Here is a 23,835-nt window from a genome sequence, read left to right as displayed (position 1 = left end):
GAAATCTCTATCAAGTCTAGCTAAAACCAGTGAACAACAAATTAAAACCAAGAAAGGTTCTTCCAACTTCCAAGTACAGGTAAAACCAGAATTTTTATTTGCAAATAAATCCATTTTTGTTGTTTTGAGAGTGATAATGGGAACACACGAGAAAAAGAAAGGATGGAGACAGGTAGGAAGAAAGATAAGGGATGAAGAGAGAACATACTAAAAATTGTTTTTCAGTTTTTTTTTTGGGTGGTGTCTCAGTTTTCATTTTGTTTCTCCTTCCATTTGTTGTCGTCTGTTATATGTTAATTGATGAATAGGCTAGAAGTAAAACAAAAATCTCATTAAAAGGGCGCTTGGCATTGCATTGAAAGAGAGCAGTTGTCACACTCGATATACCTGGGGTGGATCTTTTACTCAGTTTCGCATGAGAGAGAGAGAGAGAGAGAGAGCACTAAATTGGATCTTTGCTCCCAAAAATTTGAAATATTAGAAAAATCAATAATAATTTACATTTTGAAATTTTATTTGTTCCCACCAAATTACTATTGGCCTAGTTTTGACAAAATAGCCAAGTCTAATATCTTAACATCAAGGGTGTCATCCACCTTGACAATTCCATCTGTGCCATCCACACCAATCAGCTTACCAGTGACACCGCGTAATGAGCCACCCATGATCTTGATCTTGTCATTTTTCCTGGGTACGACTGCCTCCATTTCATTAGGCAGCGCCGTTATAGTTTCCCCATTGCCACTTGACCCTATAACTACCCTACAGGAGCCATCCTGAACCACCAAACAGTATATACTTAGTATCTCAAATAATAATCANCACAGGTAGGTACTCCAGACAATATTTGTTAGTATCTATTTTGATAAGCGATAAACACTGCAACGAGATCATTCTAGAATCAGCAACATCAACTACAATACAATGCATAAAGCAGCACATGCACACGTAAAGAAATTTCAACGGCACATCATTCATGATTAGCATAGCCACCCTTGTTACCCTCGACAGAAATAACTCAGGTGCTTCAGAGATAACTTAAAAAGGCCCTCCCAAGTTACAATCCAAAACAGTTCTATAGGCCTATTCGTTTATCTTTTGTCCTACTACACCATATCTCAACAGGAGTTACAAGTGAACGTATAATGACTTATTTCTAGATTTTCATTTAGTAGAAATCACCAAATCCGTCATGTTCATATCCTTTGCAGGTCCAAATATCATTGTACTTGGTAAATATCGATAGAGAAATTTTAAAAGAGCATGATTTAAGGACATACCGGGAGCACTTCTCTGACAACTCCAGTAGTTTCCTCTCCAGAATTGCGTACATTGACCAATATGTCCGGCATGAACCATGGTCCCTCACTGTCCCCACCTGATACAAGATGTTAAGATTAGAACTCAAACGGGGGTATAGAGCTCTAGCCAAGCAATGACCAGTGATATTATATCATATAAATAAATCAGATTTGAAGTAACAGTATATTCCTCTCATGTCGCATCAAAATATATTTTCTCTTGTTGGATAAGTAAACAATTCTATGAACCAAAAAGAAGTGCCCCGGTACACAGGCGTACACAATGAGGCCACTTACGAAAAGGAAAGCACAAACACTAGCATTAAGATCCAAAGAAATCAGAAACTATATAACAAGAGCAAATAATAGGAAGCCAAATCTATTCCCATGAGAAAGAGGACAACAGACTACAACTGCTGGACTGTAATTTCTTAATCCTTAAACATAATTCATTTTCCCTGCTTCCATAAGCACCACATAATACAGTAAATGATTTAAAGATTATACGCAGACATTTTATTAGAGGTGATTCATGTCAAATTTGGACTTAACGTTTTAAGTCAACGTCAGGATTTTTTACAATTAGGCCCTGTTTGGTTTGCGGAGGCTTGGGAATGGGCATTCTTAGTTATCCCATGAAGGGGAGAATCTAAAACCATTGGGCACCGCCTGGGTATGCAATTCTTTGGCCTTGAAAAAGCATTATTGTGTTTTGTAAGAATAAATTACCTCCCTTATAAGTCAAAAATACCGCTTTGTCTATAAAATAAAAGGGTATTATGGGAAAACTAAACGGCAGGGGAAATAAGAGTTCTAACTACCAGTTCACAACAGGGGAAATAAGAGTTCTAATCAGCACTGTGACTTCATACTGGTTTAAAATAGAAAAACTGAGTCTCATACCTATAACAGGAGACATCATATCCAGACCACCAGTGCCTGGTGTCATTGGTTGCCCCCCAGGAGTTCCAGGAAGATAGGATGCCGAGTTTGGTGTCATAGGCTGCCCACCCGGAGTTGATGGCAAGTAAGGGCTAGGAGCATTTGCTGCAACAGGGTCACAAAATGAGAGGAACTCAAGGGGATCGTAAAAATGAAAAAAAGAGGTCAGCGCACAAATTTTTAAAAGAATGAAAACTAAAATTATACCATAAGCAGAACTACTGTCCCTTGGTGTGCCAGCTTCACTATAATTTCCACCAGGAGTGTTAGCCCAACCAGAACCAGGAGTTGGTGCTTCATACGCTCGTGATGGAGGACTTCCTGGCTGAAACCCAAAACATTACAGCTGCTTAATACAGAAAAAAGACTAAAGCTACATCTATGAGGACATTTATGCATTAGTTACTCACCTGATACTGTGGGCTCGCACTCCAAGAAGCAGGGTTCCCATCCTCCCAGTTATCCCTGATTTTTTCACAATCAAGGTTCCAAGAAACATCAGTGAAAACAAGCAGACTTAGCTTTTTATGCGGCAATTATCTGAATAAATTATAGAATCTTTGAGTAGTTGAAGATACAACAGTAAAATCACAATTTGAGAGCCCCTTATGCAACGGGGCACGGTTGAGTGGTAAAATAGCATCCCTTTAGAGTCCTAAAATAAATCTGTTTCCTATGAGGAACAGATAAGCCCTACGGGGTATTAAAGTTTAATTAATGAAATTCTTCTCCAGTGAGGGCTAATGAAACTGACTGCCAATGGTTTCTTTATTCTCCTCTCTGCTTTTCTTGTTAACATTCACACTACTCTGATCACATCAGCACCAACATACTAACCGTGCCTATTTGCTACCCCAAGCCATTCCTACTGGTTACGGAACTAAAGCACCCAGGTTTTACCCAAAATGCCTACATCACCCCATTTTGCACACAGAAGTATTATACTTGTTCTGTTCAAGACTTATACTGATATGAAAGAGGTGAACTATGTTGCATAATCATAATGTTATCTGGAACACAGATAAGAGTGTCGTGACAAAGTGCATTATGTCGCATCAAAGACAATGTATTTGTGTAAAGGTATCAAGACGTGAAAAATGAATATTTTTACATCAGGTAATGTATTTGTTAGACATACCTTTTTTACTTAATTTGTACCCTTCATATAGAATGAAATTTATCATATTCCAAACTTGGAAAGAATTTGAAAAAGAAATGAGGGGAGTAACATCCAACTTTGGTAAGAGGTGGCATTTTTGTTATGTATTTGCGCTTTATCAGTGTTTAATTGGGATCTAGCCTGACTTTCATTTTGAAGTCTATAAGGATGTTACTGAACTTATCATAACAAATCTGATGGACTAGGTCAGACCAAGAAAAGAAATAATCCTACTGATTAGTTTTTGGAATATAGAAGATCCCTTAGGTCATTGCATTCCACACCAGCATTCTCTATAATAAGAGTGCAATCTAGAAATCCCTTTCTTACAGGTCTGATTTGACTTTTTGTATCTTCCATTTTCCAAACTTTTGTTACAGATCTAATTTTTTTTCCCCGGTTTTTAATCACATACCTAAGTTGTTTCATAATACAATAATAACACACATCCCTGCAAATATTGTAGATGGTGGAAGCCATGAGAACTGGCATAGCACAAGCAAAATAACTCAGAGCAGTTAATCATGCAAGCCATGAAAACTGGATATACGATTCATCCCTGAATAAAGAAAGAGTTTCCATTTTATTGACGCTGAAACAATCTTCTACTTGGTTTAATGAACTACGTTTGATAGGAATTATTTCTTCAACCACTCGCTTTTGAAAGAAAGAAATAACTTTAATGCCATTGAAACACAAACCTTGCTGGACTCATAGGTGCATACGGATTCCATGCTCGGTCACGCATAGGAGTCCTCATGCCGTCATGAATAGGCGTTGCTGCAAGGAGTTCCAAAGATGAATAAATATATCAGTCATCTAACATATGCGAAAAAGTTTCATTTTTATAAGATCTTCTTGACTGTTATCCAAAAGGTCCAATAATGTATATTGGACCTTTTGAGAAATTATAGACCCTGGGTTGCAATTCTGATTGGTCAACTGAAATATTAATTTTCCAATGTTACTGCCAGAAGATACAGTCCAAAATAATAATTAAGTACTAGAACTCATACAAAACACTACGCTATCTTAAAAGGAAAAAAAAAAAATGAAACAAACCTCCAGCATCCCTCATAGGAGTCATATATGGATGAAGCGGAGTTCGAGAAGGATGCATTGGGGTCTCACTTCCCATACCGTAGCGAGATGTATCACTGGAACACATTTAGATAAGAATTGGAAATAAGCATAAGCTAATAAGCTAAAAAAAAAAAAAAGAGGAAAAAAGAACTGAAGTGAAATTTATAATTACCGATATGGTGTTGTAATAGCCACATTATCAGAAATACAATTACGATCAACTGCAAGCATGACAGAAGTGTTATGGCCCATAAGATACATAAATAACCAAGGAGACAAGAAACCCAACACGTAGACTTGCCTGTAACAACCTTCATTTGGGACTCCAATTCAACCCGTACATTCGGTCCCTTAACCTCAACAACACGTCCCCGATACCCCTTATAGGCACCCTGGCGAACCTTTACTGTAGTCCCAACCAAGCCATCATGCCCTCGTCCACCTCTATTTCTTCCTCCATCTGAACCATAGAAATAAGAACTATTTATAAACTTGTTCAATAAACTAATAAAGATGATGGAAGAAGAGAAAAAAGGAGAATTTGGTCACAATATGAATAAAAAAGAGAGCACTGAAAAATGTGGAACATACAGTTATTTGGAGGGCCTCCTCTAGAAAACCTCTTTGGCGACTGGGGAATACGAGGAGGAGTTCTGAGATGGTCATATCTTGAGTGGGTATCACCCTGTAGGTTAGATAGAGGAGTGGGACAAAAGCATCAACAATCAGAACTAATAACAAAAATTATACCCATGAGAAATAAAGAGTTCAGATCCACAAATAAGAGCACAAAGGGTTTACATTTCTATCACCATTCGCACGTGATCCTCCCACAAGAGCACAAGCATGGGACTTAACACAGATAAAGCCTGCATGCTCTAGGTGATGGCGATCATAAATGAACAAGACTCCCCTGTATATGTGTTCCACGGGACCTTGTTTCCCCTATCATACGAAAAGCAGTGAAAAAATAATAGCCTGAGATTTATGAAATACTGCAATGAGGAAAACCAAGCAGGAAATATAGATCTCATCTCACCTCGCAAGGGCCATCAATGACCCTCACAACATCTTTCACAGATACTTTGTGTTTATACTTCACTTCAACAGGAAAACTTTTCTCAATCTTGCACTTGATCTCTCCTAACTTGACAAGGGCAACCTCAGGTCTGTCAGGAACTCCCTTAAGAACCTGGAAACAGTTGAAAATAAGAAAACACAGAAAAGGAGGATGAGGCAATTGTAAATTATGATTACATACCTGAAATGCTTCCCTTTCCACGCGAATGATTACACCGAAACTATTATTACTGCACCACATCAGGCACAAAATAAAGTTAAATAACTAAACATGAAAAAGAACAGATGACTGGTGCCCATGGAATAGCAACTCACGCCAGTAGAACAAGATCGTGAAGCTCATATGCACCAATTCTGGTAATACCAGATGTCACCTCAGAACTCTCCACAACATCATCAGCAAACACACGGATCTGCAAACAAAAAATAATTATAAAATGTTCACATTCTATTTAGTAGAAAACTATTCCTGAAATCCACTATGTGATCTTATTGAAGTAGAGAAATCTATATATATTTTTAATAGAGTAGAGAAATAAATCACTCACATGTTCCTTCGTTATATCAGATAAAATGATGAGCACGTGCTGCTCAACCTTAACAACCATACCAGTTGAACCTTCCTGAGTACCAGATACAACTTTCACATGATTCCCAGGTTCAAAGTATTTGCAAAGCTCTTTTTCGTTTATGGCAAGAGTTTTCTGGAAAATGAAATCCCCAATAAGAACAAGTGGTCACACCACTAAACCAGTGAAGCAGTAAGAATCTTTTAACAAAAAATTTAGATATCACAACCAAAAAGCACCCGAAAAAGTAATTCTTACTGGAAGTTCTTTAATTTCGGGCCTGATATGTACAGTCTCTTCTTCAACTTTCTCAACCCATCCTTTCAAATTTTTAAGATCTCCCTTGATAACAATAACTGTATCACCCTTCATAAAGTGCCCCTTCTTTCTGTTTGAAAATAAAGTTGACAAACCGGCAATATCTCCATCACCATTCTCCCCGGGTTTCCGAAATTTTTCAAGTTCATCAAAAGTGGGATGTATGTTTTGAGAGCTAATCGATTTCATTGATACTGCTTTGTACAGGAAACCATCTTTAAACAGCATGCCATTAATATTCTCAAAGTAATCACCAGTCATCGGATCTCGTCTACGCTCTACACGAATATGCAGTTCTCTGAGAAGAGTACATATGGGACAAACAGTGTAAGACGTTAATCTAACCATATATTGAGTGGAGACAGCATTGTAATAGGAAGCGTTTAGTTATTACCTTGCTTCATCAATATTCATAAAACGTGGAGGAGGAACAAATGCCTTCTTTTTCACAACTTCTCTGCCCTCCTGTATCATAAACAAGTCATCTCAAAATTACCCAAATAAATTGATAATACTATGCTATGATAATAAGTGCTTACGGGAGAGGTGGGAATATTACAACAAAGACAATCCTAGGAATTAATTTAATAGGAATGCAACCTCAATGAATGAACATAATAGGAATATAAATAAAAAAGATTGCACATTTACACATTGAAGATTGAGACAGTGAGACTCATCTAAAAATAGAAAATATGTAACAAACTTTACCAGTTTATTTGCAATAGCTTGTAAATCAATCCTTGGAATTAATTTTACTGTAACTTTCTGCCGCACATTATCGACATCCACAACCTATAACAATAAGCTTAGAGGTTAGACAAAGAATCACAAGATATTGTAAGCAAATATACTGTCCATACCTTGGCAAGGTCTCCTTTATATGTCCCAATCTTCATTCTGACCCAAGTATCCCTAGAAAGATCAATTGCCTTGCTTTCAACCGACAGAACGTCAGTCATTTCTCTGATTGGAACAAGATTTATCTTCTGGGCAAATATATTGCGTAGACCTTTGCACGCCTAAAACCAAACAAATACAATAATCAAAGACATAAGCATGTACAAATGCCAAAAATAGCCTAAAGTGCAAATACATAAATCATCAAAAATTATGCATACACCAACAAAGGCATACCTCCCTCACATGGGCTTCTTTGTCCGCTTCAATGTATATAAAGTTTTTAAGGTGGTCTAGAGCAACAGCAGACCTGATTTGCAGTTCAGGTTTATCAATATACTTTTGCATTAAACAAACAGCTGCCTCTCGCTCACGACCAATCTGACAGGCATCAGTGCAGATATCATAAGTATTCTCTCAAAATTGGGAACTATAACATTAATATCATGCTACGATAAATAATCATACCGCACATTTCACCATCCACAACTTTGGATCCCTAACAGAAGGTAAAAGAGCTTGCTGATCCACATCAGTGGTCTCCTCATCGTATTCTGTATGACTCGACCTTGCATACCGCGCTTGAATTCTTCTCTCAAGCGCTTCAACATCTTCTTGCTCATCTTCTCGAGGCAGCAATGGACGACGATGCATCCTTCTACCATCATCGTCTTCAGGTAGATCAGCTCCATTATCAACAATGAAGTCTGCACAAAGACTCTTTTACCATCATCACTAATACACAAGAAAGGATCAACTAAACAAATCTACTAGACATCCACCATGAATTCTAATTTACATAATTATTCACATCAAAAGAAAGCAGAAAATAATCATAACGCACTTCTGAAGATAACAAGGATTACACCCTAATTAAAAACAAATCCTAAACAGAATCAATTTAACAAAAGAAAATTTGAACAGATATATACATAACCTGTTTGGAAGATTGAATTCCATGGAAATGATTAATAAAAACTGAAGGAAAAAGAGCTGACATAAACAGTACTTTCATTTTATCCTTGGTTCTAAAGCTTTATTCATTGTCCTCCATTACTTAAGAGAAAGCCATCACCCCTCCGGGTCATAATCTTATTTACCATATTCCTAGCAAAGCACGGGTCTGCTTTCTCATGGCACAAGTCTCACAAACACCGTTAATAGAAAACTAAAGAAAAAGGATTAAACACATGTTTGGCCATTTTTGAAGCTGCAAAATCAGTGATATCTCTTGTTATTCACTCAGGGAAATGAAGACCTTGTAATCTAACGTGATCACGAGCATGAGCTTTCTAAACAGATTTGCGGGGCCATTGGTGTTTACTACAGCTCCCAGTAAAGACAGGAGGGAGATTGGACCAAGATCTCTATTGCCTCCTAAAATGTCAGTTGTTCCCGTACTCAGACCTCTTTTATCAAACTTCCTAACCTTTTATTGTTTTAAATAAGTAACACTTTTTTCACTTATGACTACAGGGTCAAGTGTTCCAAACTACTAAATCCAATCTTGATTGAACCTAATTCCTGATTTTAAAGCACCCCAAACAATATGATAAAGTAATCATAAAACAAACATAATATGAGACATTAAAAATAGCAACAGTAATGCAATGCGAAAACCTCCCAAAGTATGAAGAACACAACAAATAGCATTGGTGTGAACATAATACTGCACCCTTGCCTAAAACTGGGCACAAGTTATAACGAATTGTGCCAAACTCATTTCTCCTGGAAAGCATATGAGAAAACAAATATTTACACAATTCAATCTTGAACCTTGGAGGAGCCTAAGTAAAATTGTAACCAAAGGATACCCGCAATACTAATAGACTACCATTCCCAAATCAATTACAATTCAGTACCAGAATTCAACACCTACAAATTCTAAACCATTTATTAATCCCCCAAATCGCTTATAACCTACATTCCAACCCAGTCTGTATTCATAACCCTAAATCTCCAAACAAAAGCAACAAAATTCTAAAAATTAAGAAAAATGAGGTTAGTAGAGGCACAGCAGAGCGTACCGTCCTCGCCTTCATCTTCATCTTCCTCATCATCGGTATCGACCTCAGCCTCGATATCAAGAAACTGCGACCCACTGGGCCTCTTATTCCTCCGCTTACGACTCGCACCACCACCATAAGACTCATCATCCTCGTCGTCCTCTTCCTCCTCTTCATCGTCCTCCTCTGCAGCATCGTCGATGAAATCCGATCTCCTCCGCTTCTGACTGGAGCGTCGTCCCCCTCGCTGCTCCTCCTCTTCCTCTTCTTCATCCTCGTCTATAACTTGGTCTGGTTCGTACTCGTCCTCTTCCTCTGGGTCCATCTCATCGTCATCTTCGTCTCTGTGACGAGCCATGGCTGTCTGTCCGCTGATGGGATCAAATTTGAGGTTCTAGGGTTTTCGGTAGAAAGAGTGCAGTGGTGCTTAGCAAATAGCAAATACAATTTAACCAAGGGATGTTTATATTTTGTTTGGGGTGTGAGCTGTTGGGCGAATGGGGTGTTTTTTTTTCTTCGACCAAAAAACAAATTGGGGGTGTTTTATTTTAGGGGAATATTATTGCCGCCCCTCCCCAATCTCCTGAAATCGCCTCTTTAATTTCCTTTCCTGTAAACTACCAATTATGCCCTCCATCAAAATCTTCGAAGTGTTTATTTGGTGGGCTGGACTGGATGGATTTTTGTAATTAAAATGAATATAGATCCAGTCTCTTGTTTAGTGAACTTAATTACATCACACACTGGCTAGGACAAGGTATTTTCAGGGACTTCCAAAGATGATCAACTAGCTTCCATCTAACTAATGTTGAAATACGATCTAAATTCTAATTACCATTTTCCATTAACAAAAATAAATAAACACAGAGCCAGCCGACGTCGTTTTCATGTAATGCCTTCTTCCCCAGATGCAGAACCACTCCAGCCACTGACAGTCTGAAACTCATTCCCAGAGTCCGAAAATGGGAAGTATTAACAACAAAGCCCGACCTTTCGGCGGGCAGCACCACCACCAGCAGCCACTATGCACCCGCACGCACCAGATCGGAGCCCTCCTCTTGGTCGCCGCCACCTTCTTCTTCACAAGTCTCTTCGACCGCTCCTTCCGCCCCTGCGCCTCTCACTTCTCCACCGTCGATCTCATCCCCACTTCACGGAGCTCCGTCCATGTCTCCGATGGTCGAGATCTCTTGTGGCCCCATCGGGGATACGGGCCCCACCTCGACCTCAAAATCTACGTCTACGATGACCGCGAGATCGATGGCCTCAAGGCCTTGATGCGCGGGAGGGATGGCACCATCGACTCCAGCACTTGCTTGAAAGGTCAGTGGGGCACTCAGGTAATTTCCTTTCTCAATATGATGAAATTGATTTGATTTGATTTTATAAATTGTTTTAAATTTGGGTAGATTTGAATTCATGCTCTGTTTGGCAACTGAAAAATGCGTAGGAAAATAAACTAACCTTGTTTATGCAGCAATTGAAGCCAAGTCTAGGTTTTTGCAAAATGTAATATATGAAAGCTAGTATATATGTGCCTGTGCTTGAAATCCTGACTACTGCCTGTGCTTAAATGTCTAAGCCTTTAAACTTGGGTAGAATAATTGGTTATAGGTTCTTTTGTTGTTGATGAGAAACTTTCTAAATGGAGAAAAGAAAGAAAATCATGACATTGTTATTAGAAAGTATATATGTGGGCTTTGAATTTGCTTTGTTATCAAATGTAGGTTAAAATACACAGGCTACTGCTAAAATCGAGGTTCCGAACACGGAAGAAAGAGGAAGCAGACCTATTTTTTGTACCTGCGTATACTAAATGTGTTCGAATGATGGGTGGTCTTAATGATAAGGAGATAAACCAGACATATGTGAAGGTAGATTCCTTTTCATTTCATTTAGAAACCTAAAGTCTAGGTGTTTCTTGTAGCTGTGCTTATGCACGGTGATGAGCTTTATAATTGATGGGGATAAGTCTAAAATCTTATTATGTTATGCTCATTCAGTCAAATTGTTTCTTACAGGTGTTAAGTCAAATGCCATATTTCAGGCGATCTGGCGGCCGTGACCACATATTTGTTTTCCCTAGGTATGCTAGTTTGGTTTGGTCAGTAACTTTTTTTCTTCTTTTGGGTTTGGCCTGAAAATAGAAATCATACATTGTTCCACCCTTAACATTTTGGAAGAAGGGTAAAAAAATAACTGATATGGATCTTTAGCTGTAGAACAGTCCCTAAAATGAATTAACTGAGCGGTTTCTTGCCTTCCACTATATGTGTGTAATTTTGAAAGGAAAACTGATGTAAAGCAAGTAACGAGAGCGTAAAAACTAGAAAGGATTTTAGAAGATAAGAGAATTACGGTTCAAGATAATAGAAAATAGAGAATTAGAAAGACAGAACAAGGAAATTAGAAGAAGAAAACAGAGGATTAGAAACAAAATTATAATGGTAGAAGAGCAGGTGCAGAGAGAAATAGATAGACGGAAGAGAAATCTAGATGAGAAGAGATATTAGGGTTTATATGATAGAGATACAGGAGAAAATATAAGAAGAGATAATTTCGTTCTAATTATAAAACACATTTATGACAACCTAATCCTGCTACAAACAGGACAGTAATCCTCTATCTACTAGAAATTGGAAAGTAATAAGAACGTGACGATAAAAATACTGATAATCTTAATCCAGCCTATAGGTCACCCCTTCTGCAGAGTGTTACCCAGTTGTGTGGTGAAATTAGGGTTTGATACCAATTGAGAGCCCCTGGGTAGAACTTGCCCCTAAAAATCAGCTTGTAAGAGAAGGGTCCGGAAGAGCTCTTAAACCATCCCAAGATGTGCTATTTTTCCAATGTGGGATATTGGGTTCTAACAAGCCATCTCCTTCAACCTAGCATCTCACTGCCACTACACATGCATTAATAAAACCACAAAAAGTGGAGAAAAAAAACGAGCATGAATTTCGTGACACCTTGGATGCCCAATTTTCAGCATGTCAAGCTTACATGACTGCATGATAGAGAAAACAACCACGGGTAAATTACTCAAATAGTCCTCAAACTTGTACACGATTTACATTTTGGTCCCTAAATTAAATTATTAGTCCAAATGGTACATAAACTCTATTTTAATCGCTCATTTGATCCAACCGTTACATTTTCTGTTAAATGTAACCAAATTTTAGGGGTAAATACGACTTTTCATAATTAACAAATAAAATAGGGTTAAAATAAATACAAAATTAGAAAATAATTGAAGAAAAAGAGAGGAAAAAATCATGAGACCCAAACCCCCTCCCTTCGATTTCTTCTCCCCTATTCCAATTACTGAGTTTTTATTTTTTTTTAATTATTTTTTTATTTTAACGTACGAAATGACCAATTTGCCCTCATATTTAACAGCAATATTGACAGAATGTAACGGTTGGATCAAATGGGCGATTAAAATAGAATTTATGTACCATTTGGACTAATATTTTAATTTAGGGACCAAAATGTAAATCGCGTACAAGTTTGAGGACCATTTGAGTAATTTACCCAAACAACCACTCTATTGGAGCCCGAAGGTGCTCCTGTCTTTAATGGTCCAATGATCCATCAAGATTCTCTTCTCTTTGTTTCGATGGATCTGATTCTTGAACCAAAAGACCCCATCTTACCAATGTTTGACCAAGCTTCTCATGTTCTTGAACTGACAGATCCAATCCTACCAAATATTGAGCAAGATCTTCCTATTTTTGAGCCAGTCATACCAGTGATTTTTTTTATATAAGAGAAAAGATGTATAAAAAAGGTGGATAAGGCATCCACAGCCAACAGAACAACAACAACAACAACAAAAAAACCAAAGATCACAAAAGAGGAAAAGGAAAAAGAAACAAACGGAAGGGAGGACCATATCCTCATTTCACCTCTGCCACCAAATCCAACAAAATGATAGTAAGGGAATAATCCAAAAAGTCTGAAGAAACTGAAGTCCATAAAGCTGCCCAGAATCTAGCTCTGTTCCAAATTTCGTCAACCCCCCTCTCCCTTGTAATCTTAAAAAATTCTTTTATTACGCTCCACCCAAATATTCCACAGAACCACTTTTGGCTTTCTTCCCCTTGCCTAGAGCCTCAAACTTAGTACTCAAAAAATCATAACTGCCTTTTGGAATAACCCAGCAAGCATCAATCTCCCTGAACAACTTCCACCAAACTTGTAAAGAAAAAAGGCAGTGAAGAAGCATGTGATCAGCACTTTCCTCGCAAAGATTGCACAGAGCACACCTGTGGGGAGAAAGACACATAAAAGGCCTCTTCTTTTGAAGATGGTCACAGGTATTGAGCTTCCTGAGAGCTAGCAACCACACGTGAAATTTAACTTTAGGAGGGACCTTAGACTTCCAAATCTGGGAAGCGGGAGAAAAAATCTGCATGTTGCCATTATTACAGAGAAAAGAACTATAGGATTTGCAGGAAAACGACCCGGACCCATCAAGCTTCCACCTTCTGCTATCACTGCGATATTGGGACAGTCGAACCCTATCCAAAATCTGCAACATCCACAACAACTCACCCACCTCCACCTCATTAATATTTCTCCTGAAACTGAAGTTCCAATTGTAAGGATGGACACATCAATCCACAAGACTGGAAACACAATGTTGTTGATTCCTAGAGAGCGCAAACAATCTAGGAAACAACTCCTTCAAAGAACCCTCTTCCAACCAAGTATCCTCCCAGAACAACACCAGGTTCCCATTTCCAACGATCAAGTCACAACATTGAAGGGCTGGTACCCAAAGGAGATATCCTTCCCGGGGTTCCAACAAGTACCGTTTCCAGGGTGAACAGCATCCCATCAGGAACCCAGTGATTGATACTCCTCCTATTCAGGAACCCAGTGATTGATGCTCCTCCTATTCAGGAACCCAGTGATGTTTCAATTTTGAAATCCGTCTGTTTTCAAAGTTTTATTACTTGTTCTACGTCAAAAACGCTTATATCCTGCACAGAATTATGTCTGGCCTAGGATAAAAGAATAAAATGATGCTTTAAATAATATCTATTAGTTGGAATTTATATGGCAAGGAAGTTGTTGGACTTTCATTTGTATGGAGTAGCCATGGTAAACGTGATAATTTTATAATCTTTCTTGTTATTTAAAGTTGAAGAAAAATGTTTAAAGTCTATCCTATGACTGTGATGGACTTGTAAAAAATTATTCCTTATCCAACCTTTGTTCTTCTCAAAAAAGAAAATGTACCAAACATTTCAAGTTGTGTCAATGATGCTGACTTTCTTGTTTTCACAGTGGTGCTGGAGCTCACCTATTTAGATCTTGGGCAACATACATAAATCGTTCCATTATTCTTACCCCTGAGGTATTTACTTATTCCATCCTTTATGCTTAAGTTATTTTACAAATTTAATAGTGCTACTGATTGACTAAAATTCCCATTATAAGGACTCAGCTATTTAGTGTCAAGTCAATTTGGGCCTTAAACACAGTGGTCATAAATGTCCATGTTAAGAATCTGGTCATGCAAGGGGCACAGAGTGGGTCTGTTTTACTTTTGATATTTTTCTATCGGAGTTCTACATGTGACATTGTGCATGAGAAATCTGGTTTGAACTTTTATGGGTTTTGGATTTAAAGTCTACATTAAAATTAGTCTGAAACCAGGATTGTCAACACATGCCTTGCATATTATTTATACAATTTGATATAAATATTATCGTGTAAGAATAAATTTTTCTATTGTACAAGAAGAAGAATCTTTGGAGTTTGCTTTAGCAGAATGTTATAAACAATTGTTATTCTAGTTCACTTCAGGTCTAGGTCTAGGGACAATAATATTCTACCATCTCAAACAATTTTTTGTATGATAAAAATATTTCCAACTCCTACATATAAAAAGTTTTTTTTTTTTGGTTTGTTTTTTGTTACCAGAAAAAAGTGTTATTGCTCGATAAGTATTAAATGTTAGTATATGCATCCAATCCAATTAAATAAGGGCAGAAGGAAAGGTTAAAAAAACAATTGAGAAATGGAACTTATGTTCGGAATGCAAATGCAGAGAAAACGATGGTATATTTAAACTGATAACTCTTGAGAGACGATTGATAGACGGTGTTGATACATCCACCCACTTTGTTTTACTATCTTATATAGAAGAACGCACCTGAAAGGATTTATCAATTGGAAAAGAAATATTGGACTTGTGTCATCATCATTTTTTTCTCCCATAATTTTTATATTCTAAATCATATATGTTCCTTATACAGGACAAGAAGTTTTTTTTAGCCTGTGTTACCACATTTGAATCACTTTGGTAATGGAATTGATACATCGATTGTAGTTTGTTCTATTGCAAGCTTTTATTATGGCGTAGTAGATTATTTATGAGAGGGAAAATGCATAAAAGATGCGTAATTTATATGTTAGTGCAGGGTGATCGCACTGATAAGAAAGATACAAGTGCCTTCAATACGTGGAAAGATATCATTATTCCTGGGAACGTTGAGGACGGGATGACTACAAATGGGGCCACCTTGGTTCATCCTTTGCCATTGTCAAAACGGAAGTTTTTAGCAAACTATTTAGGCCGTGCACAAGGAAAGGTTGGCCGTCTTAAGTTGATAGAGCTTTCAAATCAATTTCCAGATAAGGTATGACACCTGAATTGGCTGAATGAGATTATCTCAATTGTGGAATTTCATGCATCTTATCTAGTTTCCACCTTTGATGTCGAGTTCAATTCAAGTTTGAAGTTTGAGATATTTATTGAGTTGTATCTACGCTATGGGTATTTGCCGTGGAAAAGATACTCTGTAATCCACTTTTTTAAAACTTTGTGGAATAAAGCAGAAAGCCCATTTGGCGCATTTACTTGAAAAGCATAGTAGTTAGAACTTGTAAGTACTAAGTACGGATGTTTTCTATATAATCTTTGACATGTTTATATGCTGGAATTGAAGAGCTAGCACAGTCACACAAATAATAACTTCATTTACCAACCGTTAGTCCTGTTAATGCTTGGATTTTGAACTTCAAACTAAACAGTTGACCATGGGCATTGGCTTTTAGCTGTGAGTTTACTAGAATCTGCATTGTGTCATCGACTTGGTCCTTTTCCTTTATTTTATGTGTTTTTTGCTTTGCTTTGTTTTTTTGGTGGAATTTCTGTTTGTTTTTGGGTTAAAATGGCTGATTACCATGGCCATATCATTGTCATTAAGTCTCATTGGACATGATTACATTACTTTAATTCTTGTACACTGTTATTAGGGAGAGATATTCAATATATGTCTGTTAATATTATAAACAGTTGGAATGTCCAGAGCTGAAGTTCAGTGGTCCTGACAAATTGGGAAGGATAGATTATTTTGAACATCTGCGCAACGCCAAATTCTGCCTTGCTCCACGTGGGGAGTCATCTTGGACTCTTCGTTTTTATGAGGCTTTCTTTGTGGTCTCTCTCTCTCTCTCTCCCTCCCCTTCTCTCTCTCTCTCTTTCTAGGCCTGCACATAAAATGTTAGATCTGTAGAAATAATGCTTTTCTTGCTGCTACAGGAGTGTGTCCCTGTGATATTATCAGATCAAGTTGAATTGCCTTTCCAGAATGTTGTTGACTACACCCAGATATCAATTAAATGGCCGTCCACTCGAATAGGTCCCGAGCTTTTGCAGTACCTAGAGTCAATACCAGGTCAAATGCAGCACTCCATTTACATCTTGCTCTGGTCAATCTATATTTCAGCATATCATTGCAAAAACTTCTGTCCAATTTCTTATGTTTTGATTCTTTGTTTTTTTCTCTCCTGCAGATGAAAATATAGAGGGGATGATAAGCCGTGGCAGACAAGTAAGATGTTTATGGGCCTATGCTTCTGAATCAGCTTCATGTTCTGCAATGCATGCAATTCTTTGGGAACTTCAGAGGAAAGTCAGGCTGTTTCACCAGTCAACTGAAACATTCTGGCTGCACAATGGATCTGTTGTAAATAGAAACTTGGTACAGTTTTCCGATTGGAGACCTCCAATGCCTTTGCCTTGATTATCAGATTATGCATGGAATGCTGATCTATACAGCCTCTTTGTATAGTCTCTGTGTCTTTCAAAAGTTCATATGTTAATTTTTTTTATTCATAACTAAATATTTGTTGTATACAGTTTATTGATATATCTTTTTAGTCTAGTGAAAAGTTCCAGATGTTTACGACTTTACATACTACAGAACATCTCCTATCAGAAAAATATTGCCCCTCTCTCTCTCTCTCTCTCTCTCTCTCTCTCTCTCTCTCAAAGCCCCCATCCAAGCTTTTCTGTTAAAGCCATCCCCTTAATAAACCTCCCGCCTGCCCAGAGAGGTGGGGAGGGGGAGGTTGGCTGTTGGGTTAGGAGTTCTGGGCTGCTGGGTGTTTTTAGTGGTAGAAGAAATGAGAATAGCCTTATACTTACCACCATTTGTAGATTCGCTGATTTATTCGGCATTTCAATCTTTGTTAAATGAGTTTTTCTTACTACGAAGATGAGTCTTGTGGGTCAATTTTGACGATTCATGTGATTTTGGATCCAATGGTCTTTATACCAATTTTGAATTAGAAAACGCATTTGTGCTCATCATCGATTTTGTTTGTCTTGGGGTCAAGGTCTTCAAGTATTGTTTTAGAATCACATTGCCTAGCTAGAAGAATGTTTTCCTGGAAGAGAAAGGCTTCTCGAGTTAAGACCACCTCAGGGTGAACGCAATTTAGGTGCAAAGTGAAGAGGAAGGCTTCGCTGATATATTCTTTTTTCTTGATGGCATTGTTTGATGATAAGCCTTCACGTAATTCGACTTTATTTTTCTTCCTAGAACCTTTCTTGCAATTTCCTCCATCTTTTGGAGAAATTTTGTAACTTTCAAGTCTACACTAGAAGCACAATAATTATGAGAAACTTTTTATTTCAAGGAAAGCATTTGGTGATTTTTTTGATTAAAGTAGTGAATCAATATAGTCAAGTGACTGATCTTAGCTTATGGTTCAAGTGACACAACGCGTATGCGTGTATTCTTGAAATTCGGAGAGTTATCTGAAAATTTGACCTTGTGGTAATGAATTATGGTTCTTCAGTCAAATGTCTGTCTACAAGTTCAAAAAAGAAAGATATATCAAGTGGCTCTTGGTGCATTTCAACTTTTTAATAGAGAATTCATTAAAATAAAATAAAAAGTTTATTAAAAAAGAAGGGGGTCAATTGAAAAATTAGAGGGTTGTAGGTAACAGTATTTATCTCTCTACTTGAAGTTCTAGGTTCGATTTCTCCCTTCTTTAACGTCGCTTGTATTAAAAAAAAAAAAAAATTACTATTCTAAAATATAGGATCCTAGGGATAAACTTATCAATTTTATCTTAAAATGTCACTAACTTCTCAATATTGAAAGAGATCTATGTTGCAATTTCCCTTTTGACCATAAATAAATAAATAAATAAAATTGGAATTCCCCAACTCAAGACTTTTTTTTTTTTTTTTTTAAAATATTGTTGTTTATGTGGTGATGTTGGATTGTGTCTTTCCTCGGGAGAGTTGTGATACCTAGTGGCTGATGTTTTGTTTCTGTTTTAACGACGGCGGCAACAATGACACTGGCTGTAGTTGTTGGGATGTGGTGATCTTTTTTACTCTGCGCCAACCAAATAACTATGTTTGGTCATAGGAGGTTTTTTTTGTCCAGTTCTAAGTCGAAGTGGAGTGCTTCTTAGGGGTCCTTTTACTATTGTTTATACGTTCCTCCTACGTGTTCTCACCTGATTTCTGCTATGGTATGCCTTGTAATTTGTGTGAGTGTCAAAGGACTATGATTTTGCTCATAAATGCTTCTTTTGACAGTTGGGATGTTCTACGGTCCTCTCATGTGGGTCTACTGTGTTGGTCTATAGTTGCGATTCTCATTGGAGGTCTATGTGTTAGTTTTCGTTTTTGATTTGTTCTTTTATTGTAATGGTCTGAAGTGATCTAAATCGAACTCTCTTGTCAGTCCATGATATGTATGGTACTCTTTCCTCTCCTAGGGTTTGTCTCATAAGGTTGTCCTTGATAAGAGTTAGAAATAATATGTAACGCTTGTAAAACTAATAACTTTCTTGCGTAAGTGAGGGATCAACTGCTCAATCTAATTTCAACTTGGAGACATAAAGTTGACGACCGGAAGTAAAAGGTAAGCGCCAAAGAGATAAATAACAACACAAGAGATAAAGAATGCCGCGTGTCAGTCTTAAAACGATTAGATAAAAATCGCAGGGATTTCTGCACCACAAATGCTACAAAAAATCAGAAGCAACTGGGAACCTCAACTTCTACAACATTCTCTTATTGGTCTTAAATTTTCTGAACACAAACTGAAAAAATTACAGGAAGTCTAAAAGCATCTCACTTCTCTTCCATTTCTGAAGTGGTTGAGGAAATGAGAACAGCTTTACTTACCAGTGGCAGCTTTTGCTGGACTTATCAGCCGCAAGCAGTCCCTTCCCAGAGTTTGGTTGTTCATTCTTCATTGGAACATGGAACTTGTAGGACAAAAGCAGAGAATGGCTTGGTTGTTGAAGAAGCTGAGAACTTTTCTGGGATTTTGAAGAGAAGATCAGTGCTGTCGGCAGGAGTTTCTTTGTTTTCTTCTGCAGTATTGGGTTTTCCAAGGGAAGGCTTGGCAGTGGTAAAACAAGGTCTTCTAGCAGGCAGGATTCCCGGTCTGTCTGAACCGGATGAGCAAGGTTGGCATCTTTCATCTTACACTTCTGATAGCAACAAACAAGAGTTCAAATATCATAAAAGAAAGAAAAAAAAAAGATTATAAGATTTACCCTCTCCTAATTCTAACCTTCTTTCTAGTTGTAATATGGCATTGTGTTATGTGCATATTGCATAAATTTGGACATCATAATTATAACATGCAGAGCCCACAATGAGCTAAAAATCATGCATAGACTGCCCTTTCTAAAACTGAACAGTTTACAAGGCTGAAAAAAGAATGGTCCTGCAAATTACAGTTGCTTTTCTCTGTTTTTGTTTTCAAGTATATGGTCTCATTCACTGAGAAGTATATGCTTAGACAGGATGGAGGACATACCGCAGACCGGATGAAAAGTCTGGAGGTCATGGCGTTGGTTGGAGCCCTATCATCCCTTATCTCTTTTCAGTTCCTCAAGATTGGGAAGAGGTAGCAATCTAGTCCATCAAACTTGGGAGCTTAAATTGGTACATGATACTTGTATTGCTAAACAAAATGAAAGATTTAAACATGAGCTTAAGTTTGCACATGCTTTACCTTCTGTCTGAAAACTGCCTCAAGTTTACTTATCTGTCTGCTTTACCATGCAACAGGTTCCTGTATCAATAGCAGATCTAGGTGGTACAGAGATCGATTTGAGATTCGGTAGCTCCAAGGAGGGGCGCCTCTCTGTCATTGTTGCCCCTGTCCTGAGATTTGCAGATAGTGAGTATTGATACAATCTAGTTTTTCTCTTTTCTTTCTGCAATTGGGCAAGTGCCCTTGGATGCATGTCCCGAAGTCAGTCTCAAGATATTGATTTTTAAACTCTGCTTGTTATGCCCAGATCTTGATGGAGATGCCACAATTGAAAAAATTGGACGTCCAGAGACAGTGATCAATGCATTTGGACCAGAAGTTATTGGGGAGAATGTTGAAGGGAAGGTTATGAGCATAAATGTTGTACAAGACTCTGGAAGAACATATTACCAGTATGAGTTGGAGCCTCCTCATGTTCTGATCACAGCAACTGCAGCTGGGAATCGCCTGTACTTGTTTAATGTGACCGGAAGTGGTAAGGATAAGTAGACTCTTTCGGCATGCTTTTTACTATGAAAAAAAAAAATATTCAATAGCCATAACTGCAGACAAAATTAACTGTATACTTGGTTTGTATTTGTAGGTCTTCAGTGGAAGAGGCATTACAAGGATTTGAAAAAAATAGCCGACTCCTTTCGTGTCGTCTAACTGAGATTTTTTGTCACCTGAGGTAGCATAAAGATAAAGTTCTTCATTTTGATTTTCATACTTGTAATATACACAAGGGGAAAAGAATGAAAGTCTCTGCAGCGTAAACGAGTTCTTTGTAACTGAAAACCAGCACAATTGCGTTGAATGTGCAAAATCCATTTTGCTAAAGGCTTTTTAAGAACCCTTGCAGTGATTTCATGTTCAGAAGTATCCAGAAGCTGCTGCCAATCCTGTTTTATTCAATGCCTAAATAATCCAAGATTTGACGACTCCACTTTTGTTTTTAACAATGGTTGAGCCTGACATTCTGATGCCAATCAATTCTTTGCACATTATATCAGGTTGTTTGAGCAACTGGTGCCTAATTTCATTGGATCTAAGCATCTTGTTTTATCACCAAAATTAACTCAGTCAACTCTACTCTGACATGAACTAATGGGACGGGAGCTACCATCATGCAAAATCCTCTCGTCTTAAGCCACCGCACAATTTGCATGTTCGAGTTGCACTTATGATTTGAATCAATTTTGGTAATTGCTTAGTGGTCATGATCTGCCACAGAGCAATGATTTACCAAGAAGAGGCACACGAAAGACATGCTATGTGCCGCTGGCCACAAATGCACTGTGAGCAGGTGTCTTTTGAAAGCCTTCATTTGCCATGGCAATCCTTGTCCTTTCAGCCGTCTCCCAATAATCGGAAGCAGCATAAATATTTGACAGAAGCACATAGTGTAAATTATCACCCGACCCAATATTTGAATCTAGGGTGCTAATATCCTTTACTACCTGTTCAGTCATCTCCATATCCATATAAATCCGGCAAGCCCCCAGCATAGCCCCCCAAACCATGCCATTGGGTCTGATTGGCATTCTCTTGATTAAAGCATAAGCCTCTCTTAATCTTCCTGCCCGTCCCAAAAGGTCAACCAGGCATCCATAATGTTTAATCCCTGCTGCCAAACCATATTTCTCCATCTTGGAGAAAGTTTCTATGCCTTCATCCACTAAACCTCCATGCGCACAAGCCGACAGAACAGAAATAAAGGTTATGTCATCAGGCCTTTCATTTGAATCTTCCATTCTGTGAAATAGTTCAAGAGCCTGCTTGCACTGTCCATGAATGGCCAGACCTGAAATCATAGCATTCCAACAGACACTGTTCCTCTCAGTCATCCCCTCAAAGATCAACCTTGCATTGACCAAATCGCCACATTTTGCGTACATGTCTACAAGTGCATTCAGAACAATCTGACTAAGCTTTATCCTTTTATGACCTAACATATCGTGTATATTCTTGCCAACATCTAAAAGCCCAGACTGAGCACATGCAGATAAAACGCTCACAACAGTAACTTGATCTGGCTCAAAGCCTTCAGCTTGCATCTTCCCAAATGCTTTCAAAGCCTCCTCAGAATACCCATTTTGTGCATACCCGGATATCAAAGAATTCCAGTTCACCAAGTTCCGGACTGGGATTCTATCAAAGATGAACTTGGCCTCCCTAACATCACCTTTCTTGCAATACCCGGAAATCATTGATGACCACACAAAGAAATTGCGCTGTGGCATTGCCTCAAAAACTTCCCTTGCTGCCTCCATCTTCCCATTGCTACAATACCCCTCAACCATCACAGTCCACGTAACCACATTCTTCAACTCAGGTGGAACCTGATCAAAGAACCGCCTAGCAGTCACAGTGTCCCCACTTCGCGCAAACCCAGCGATCATCTCAATCCAAGTCACAGATGTCCGCATTGACATCTTCTCAAACAAGAAAACTGCAGACGCTGTATCCCCACTTCTCAAGTACCCTCCAATTATTGCATTCCAAGCCACCACATTTTTCTCAGGCATATAATCAAACACTTTCCGGGACTCAAAAACATCCCCGCATTTTGCATACATGTCAACTAATGAGGTACCAACCAACACATCACAATTCATACCAGACTTGATAGACTCTGCGTGCAATGCCTTCCCATGATTTATGGAGGAAAGAGAAGCACAAGCCTTGAGAATCAAAGGGAGTAGGCCTACAATGTAGATTCCTTGATGCCGAACTCGGGTGTAAACCAGAAGCGCTTGTCTAGGTGATCCTTGAGAGAGGTGATTTCGTATAAGGTAAGACCAATTTGCAGGACTTAGATTTGAATTTGTATTGCAGAAGAACTCATGTCTTTGTTTGACGTGCTTTTGATTTGAGACACCAGACATGGATAAGGCCATGAAACCAAGCTAAAACCCACAAAAAATACGCCCCAGAAAAATAATTGAAAAATATTGATTTTTTGTCACCAAATCCTCAAACTTTCATGATACCCAGAAAAGTTTAACCCCCAAAAACCCAACTTTGAGTCGAAGTTGTTCATGGAGTCTGAGCCATTTGTGATTGGCTATAACTTTGGTTTATTGAATTGGGTATTGGTTTGCAAGTTCCCTTTTCTCCCTGGCAAACGACTTTGGTTCATCTCAATTGGGTGTTGGGTTC

At 38.2% G+C, this 23,835-nt stretch overlaps 4 protein-coding genes across 7 annotated transcripts in view; 2 read left to right on the top strand and 2 right to left on the bottom strand.

The window, feature by feature from the left end:
* Positions 1-437: 437 nt before the first annotated feature.
* Positions 438-9,941, bottom strand: LOC117638881 (putative transcription elongation factor SPT5 homolog 1). Its single transcript, XM_034374039.1, has 22 exons — positions 9,380-9,941; positions 7,821-8,059; positions 7,590-7,733; positions 7,316-7,474; positions 7,164-7,247; positions 6,847-6,917; positions 6,393-6,750; positions 6,114-6,269; positions 5,881-5,978; positions 5,747-5,795; positions 5,525-5,677; positions 5,287-5,430; positions 5,077-5,170; positions 4,787-4,945; positions 4,658-4,706; positions 4,465-4,559; positions 4,104-4,182; positions 2,654-2,708; positions 2,451-2,568; positions 2,205-2,348; positions 1,281-1,378; positions 438-776 (listed from the first exon to the last, which is right to left on the bottom strand). The coding sequence occupies exons 1-22, from the start codon at positions 9,714-9,716 to the stop codon at positions 534-536; spliced, it is 3,126 nt and encodes a 1,041-aa protein (XP_034229930.1). The 5' UTR covers positions 9,717-9,941; the 3' UTR covers positions 438-533.
* A 161-nt stretch (positions 9,942-10,102) lies between these two features.
* Positions 10,103-17,577, top strand: LOC117638882 (probable beta-1,4-xylosyltransferase IRX10). Its single transcript, XM_034374040.1, has 8 exons — positions 10,103-10,698; positions 11,086-11,232; positions 11,380-11,444; positions 14,654-14,723; positions 15,793-16,011; positions 16,671-16,814; positions 16,917-17,052; positions 17,171-17,577. Exons 1-8 carry the CDS (start codon positions 10,321-10,323, stop codon positions 17,398-17,400), a joined length of 1,389 nt encoding a protein of 462 aa, XP_034229931.1. The 5' UTR covers positions 10,103-10,320; the 3' UTR covers positions 17,401-17,577.
* Positions 17,578-19,592: 2,015 nt separating this feature from the next.
* Positions 19,593-21,547, top strand: LOC117638892 (psbP domain-containing protein 4, chloroplastic). The gene is made up of 5 exons (XM_034374053.1): positions 19,593-20,098; positions 20,441-20,544; positions 20,709-20,820; positions 20,942-21,169; positions 21,278-21,547. Exons 1-5 carry the CDS (start codon positions 19,792-19,794, stop codon positions 21,340-21,342), a joined length of 816 nt encoding a protein of 271 aa, XP_034229944.1. The 5' UTR covers positions 19,593-19,791; the 3' UTR covers positions 21,343-21,547.
* LOC117638891 (pentatricopeptide repeat-containing protein At3g21470) overlaps positions 19,595-23,835 on the bottom strand; it is a 4,443-nt gene continuing 202 nt past the window's right edge. The window contains exons 1-3 of one of the 4 annotated variants that reach the window (XM_034374050.1): positions 20,653-23,835; positions 20,455-20,565; positions 19,595-20,122 (exon numbers count right to left, since the gene is read on the bottom strand). The exon at positions 20,653-23,835 is cut by the window's right edge and continues 202 nt beyond it. In XM_034374050.1, coding sequence (XP_034229941.1) covers positions 21,945-23,573 — 1,629 coding nt within the window. In that variant the 5' untranslated portion in view covers positions 23,574-23,835 and the 3' untranslated portion in view covers positions 19,595-20,122; positions 20,455-20,565; positions 20,653-21,944. Of the gene's footprint in view, positions 20,123-20,205 lie in introns of all 4 variants that reach the window. The other 3 variants (XM_034374051.1, XM_034374048.1, XM_034374049.1) reach the window with 3 other exon arrangements.

This window comes from Prunus dulcis, chromosome 8 (assembly GCF_902201215.1).
Source record: "Prunus dulcis chromosome 8, ALMONDv2, whole genome shotgun sequence".
Taxonomy (NCBI): domain Eukaryota; kingdom Viridiplantae; phylum Streptophyta; class Magnoliopsida; order Rosales; family Rosaceae; genus Prunus; species Prunus dulcis.
The sequence above is the reverse complement of the archived record's forward strand: the minus strand, read 5'-3'. Positions and strand labels throughout refer to the sequence as shown.

Coding starts and splice junctions, on each gene's coding strand:
- LOC117638881 (XM_034374039.1), bottom strand. CDS start 9,716: ATGGCTCGTCACAGAGACGAAGATGACGATGAGATGGACCCAGAGGAA. Junction 2,569..2,653: donor GTGCGAGCCCACAGTATCAG/GTGAGTAACTAA, acceptor TTTGGGTTTCAG/CCAGGAAGTCCTCCATCACG. Junction 1,379..2,204: donor TATGATGTCTCCTGTTATAG/GTATGAGACTCA, acceptor ATCTTGTATCAG/GTGGGGACAGTGAGGGACCA.
- LOC117638882 (XM_034374040.1), top strand. CDS start 10,321: ATGGGAAGTATTAACAACAAAGCCCGACCTTTCGGCGGGCAGCACCAC. Junction 10,699..11,085: donor AAGGTCAGTGGGGCACTCAG/GTAATTTCCTTT, acceptor TATCAAATGTAG/GTTAAAATACACAGGCTACT. Junction 14,724..15,792: donor CCATTATTCTTACCCCTGAG/GTATTTACTTAT, acceptor ATGTTAGTGCAG/GGTGATCGCACTGATAAGAA.
- LOC117638892 (XM_034374053.1), top strand. CDS start 19,792: ATGAGAACAGCTTTACTTACCAGTGGCAGCTTTTGCTGGACTTATCAG. Junction 20,821..20,941: donor TGTCCTGAGATTTGCAGATA/GTGAGTATTGAT, acceptor TGTTATGCCCAG/ATCTTGATGGAGATGCCACA. Junction 21,170..21,277: donor GTTTAATGTGACCGGAAGTG/GTAAGGATAAGT, acceptor TTGTATTTGTAG/GTCTTCAGTGGAAGAGGCAT.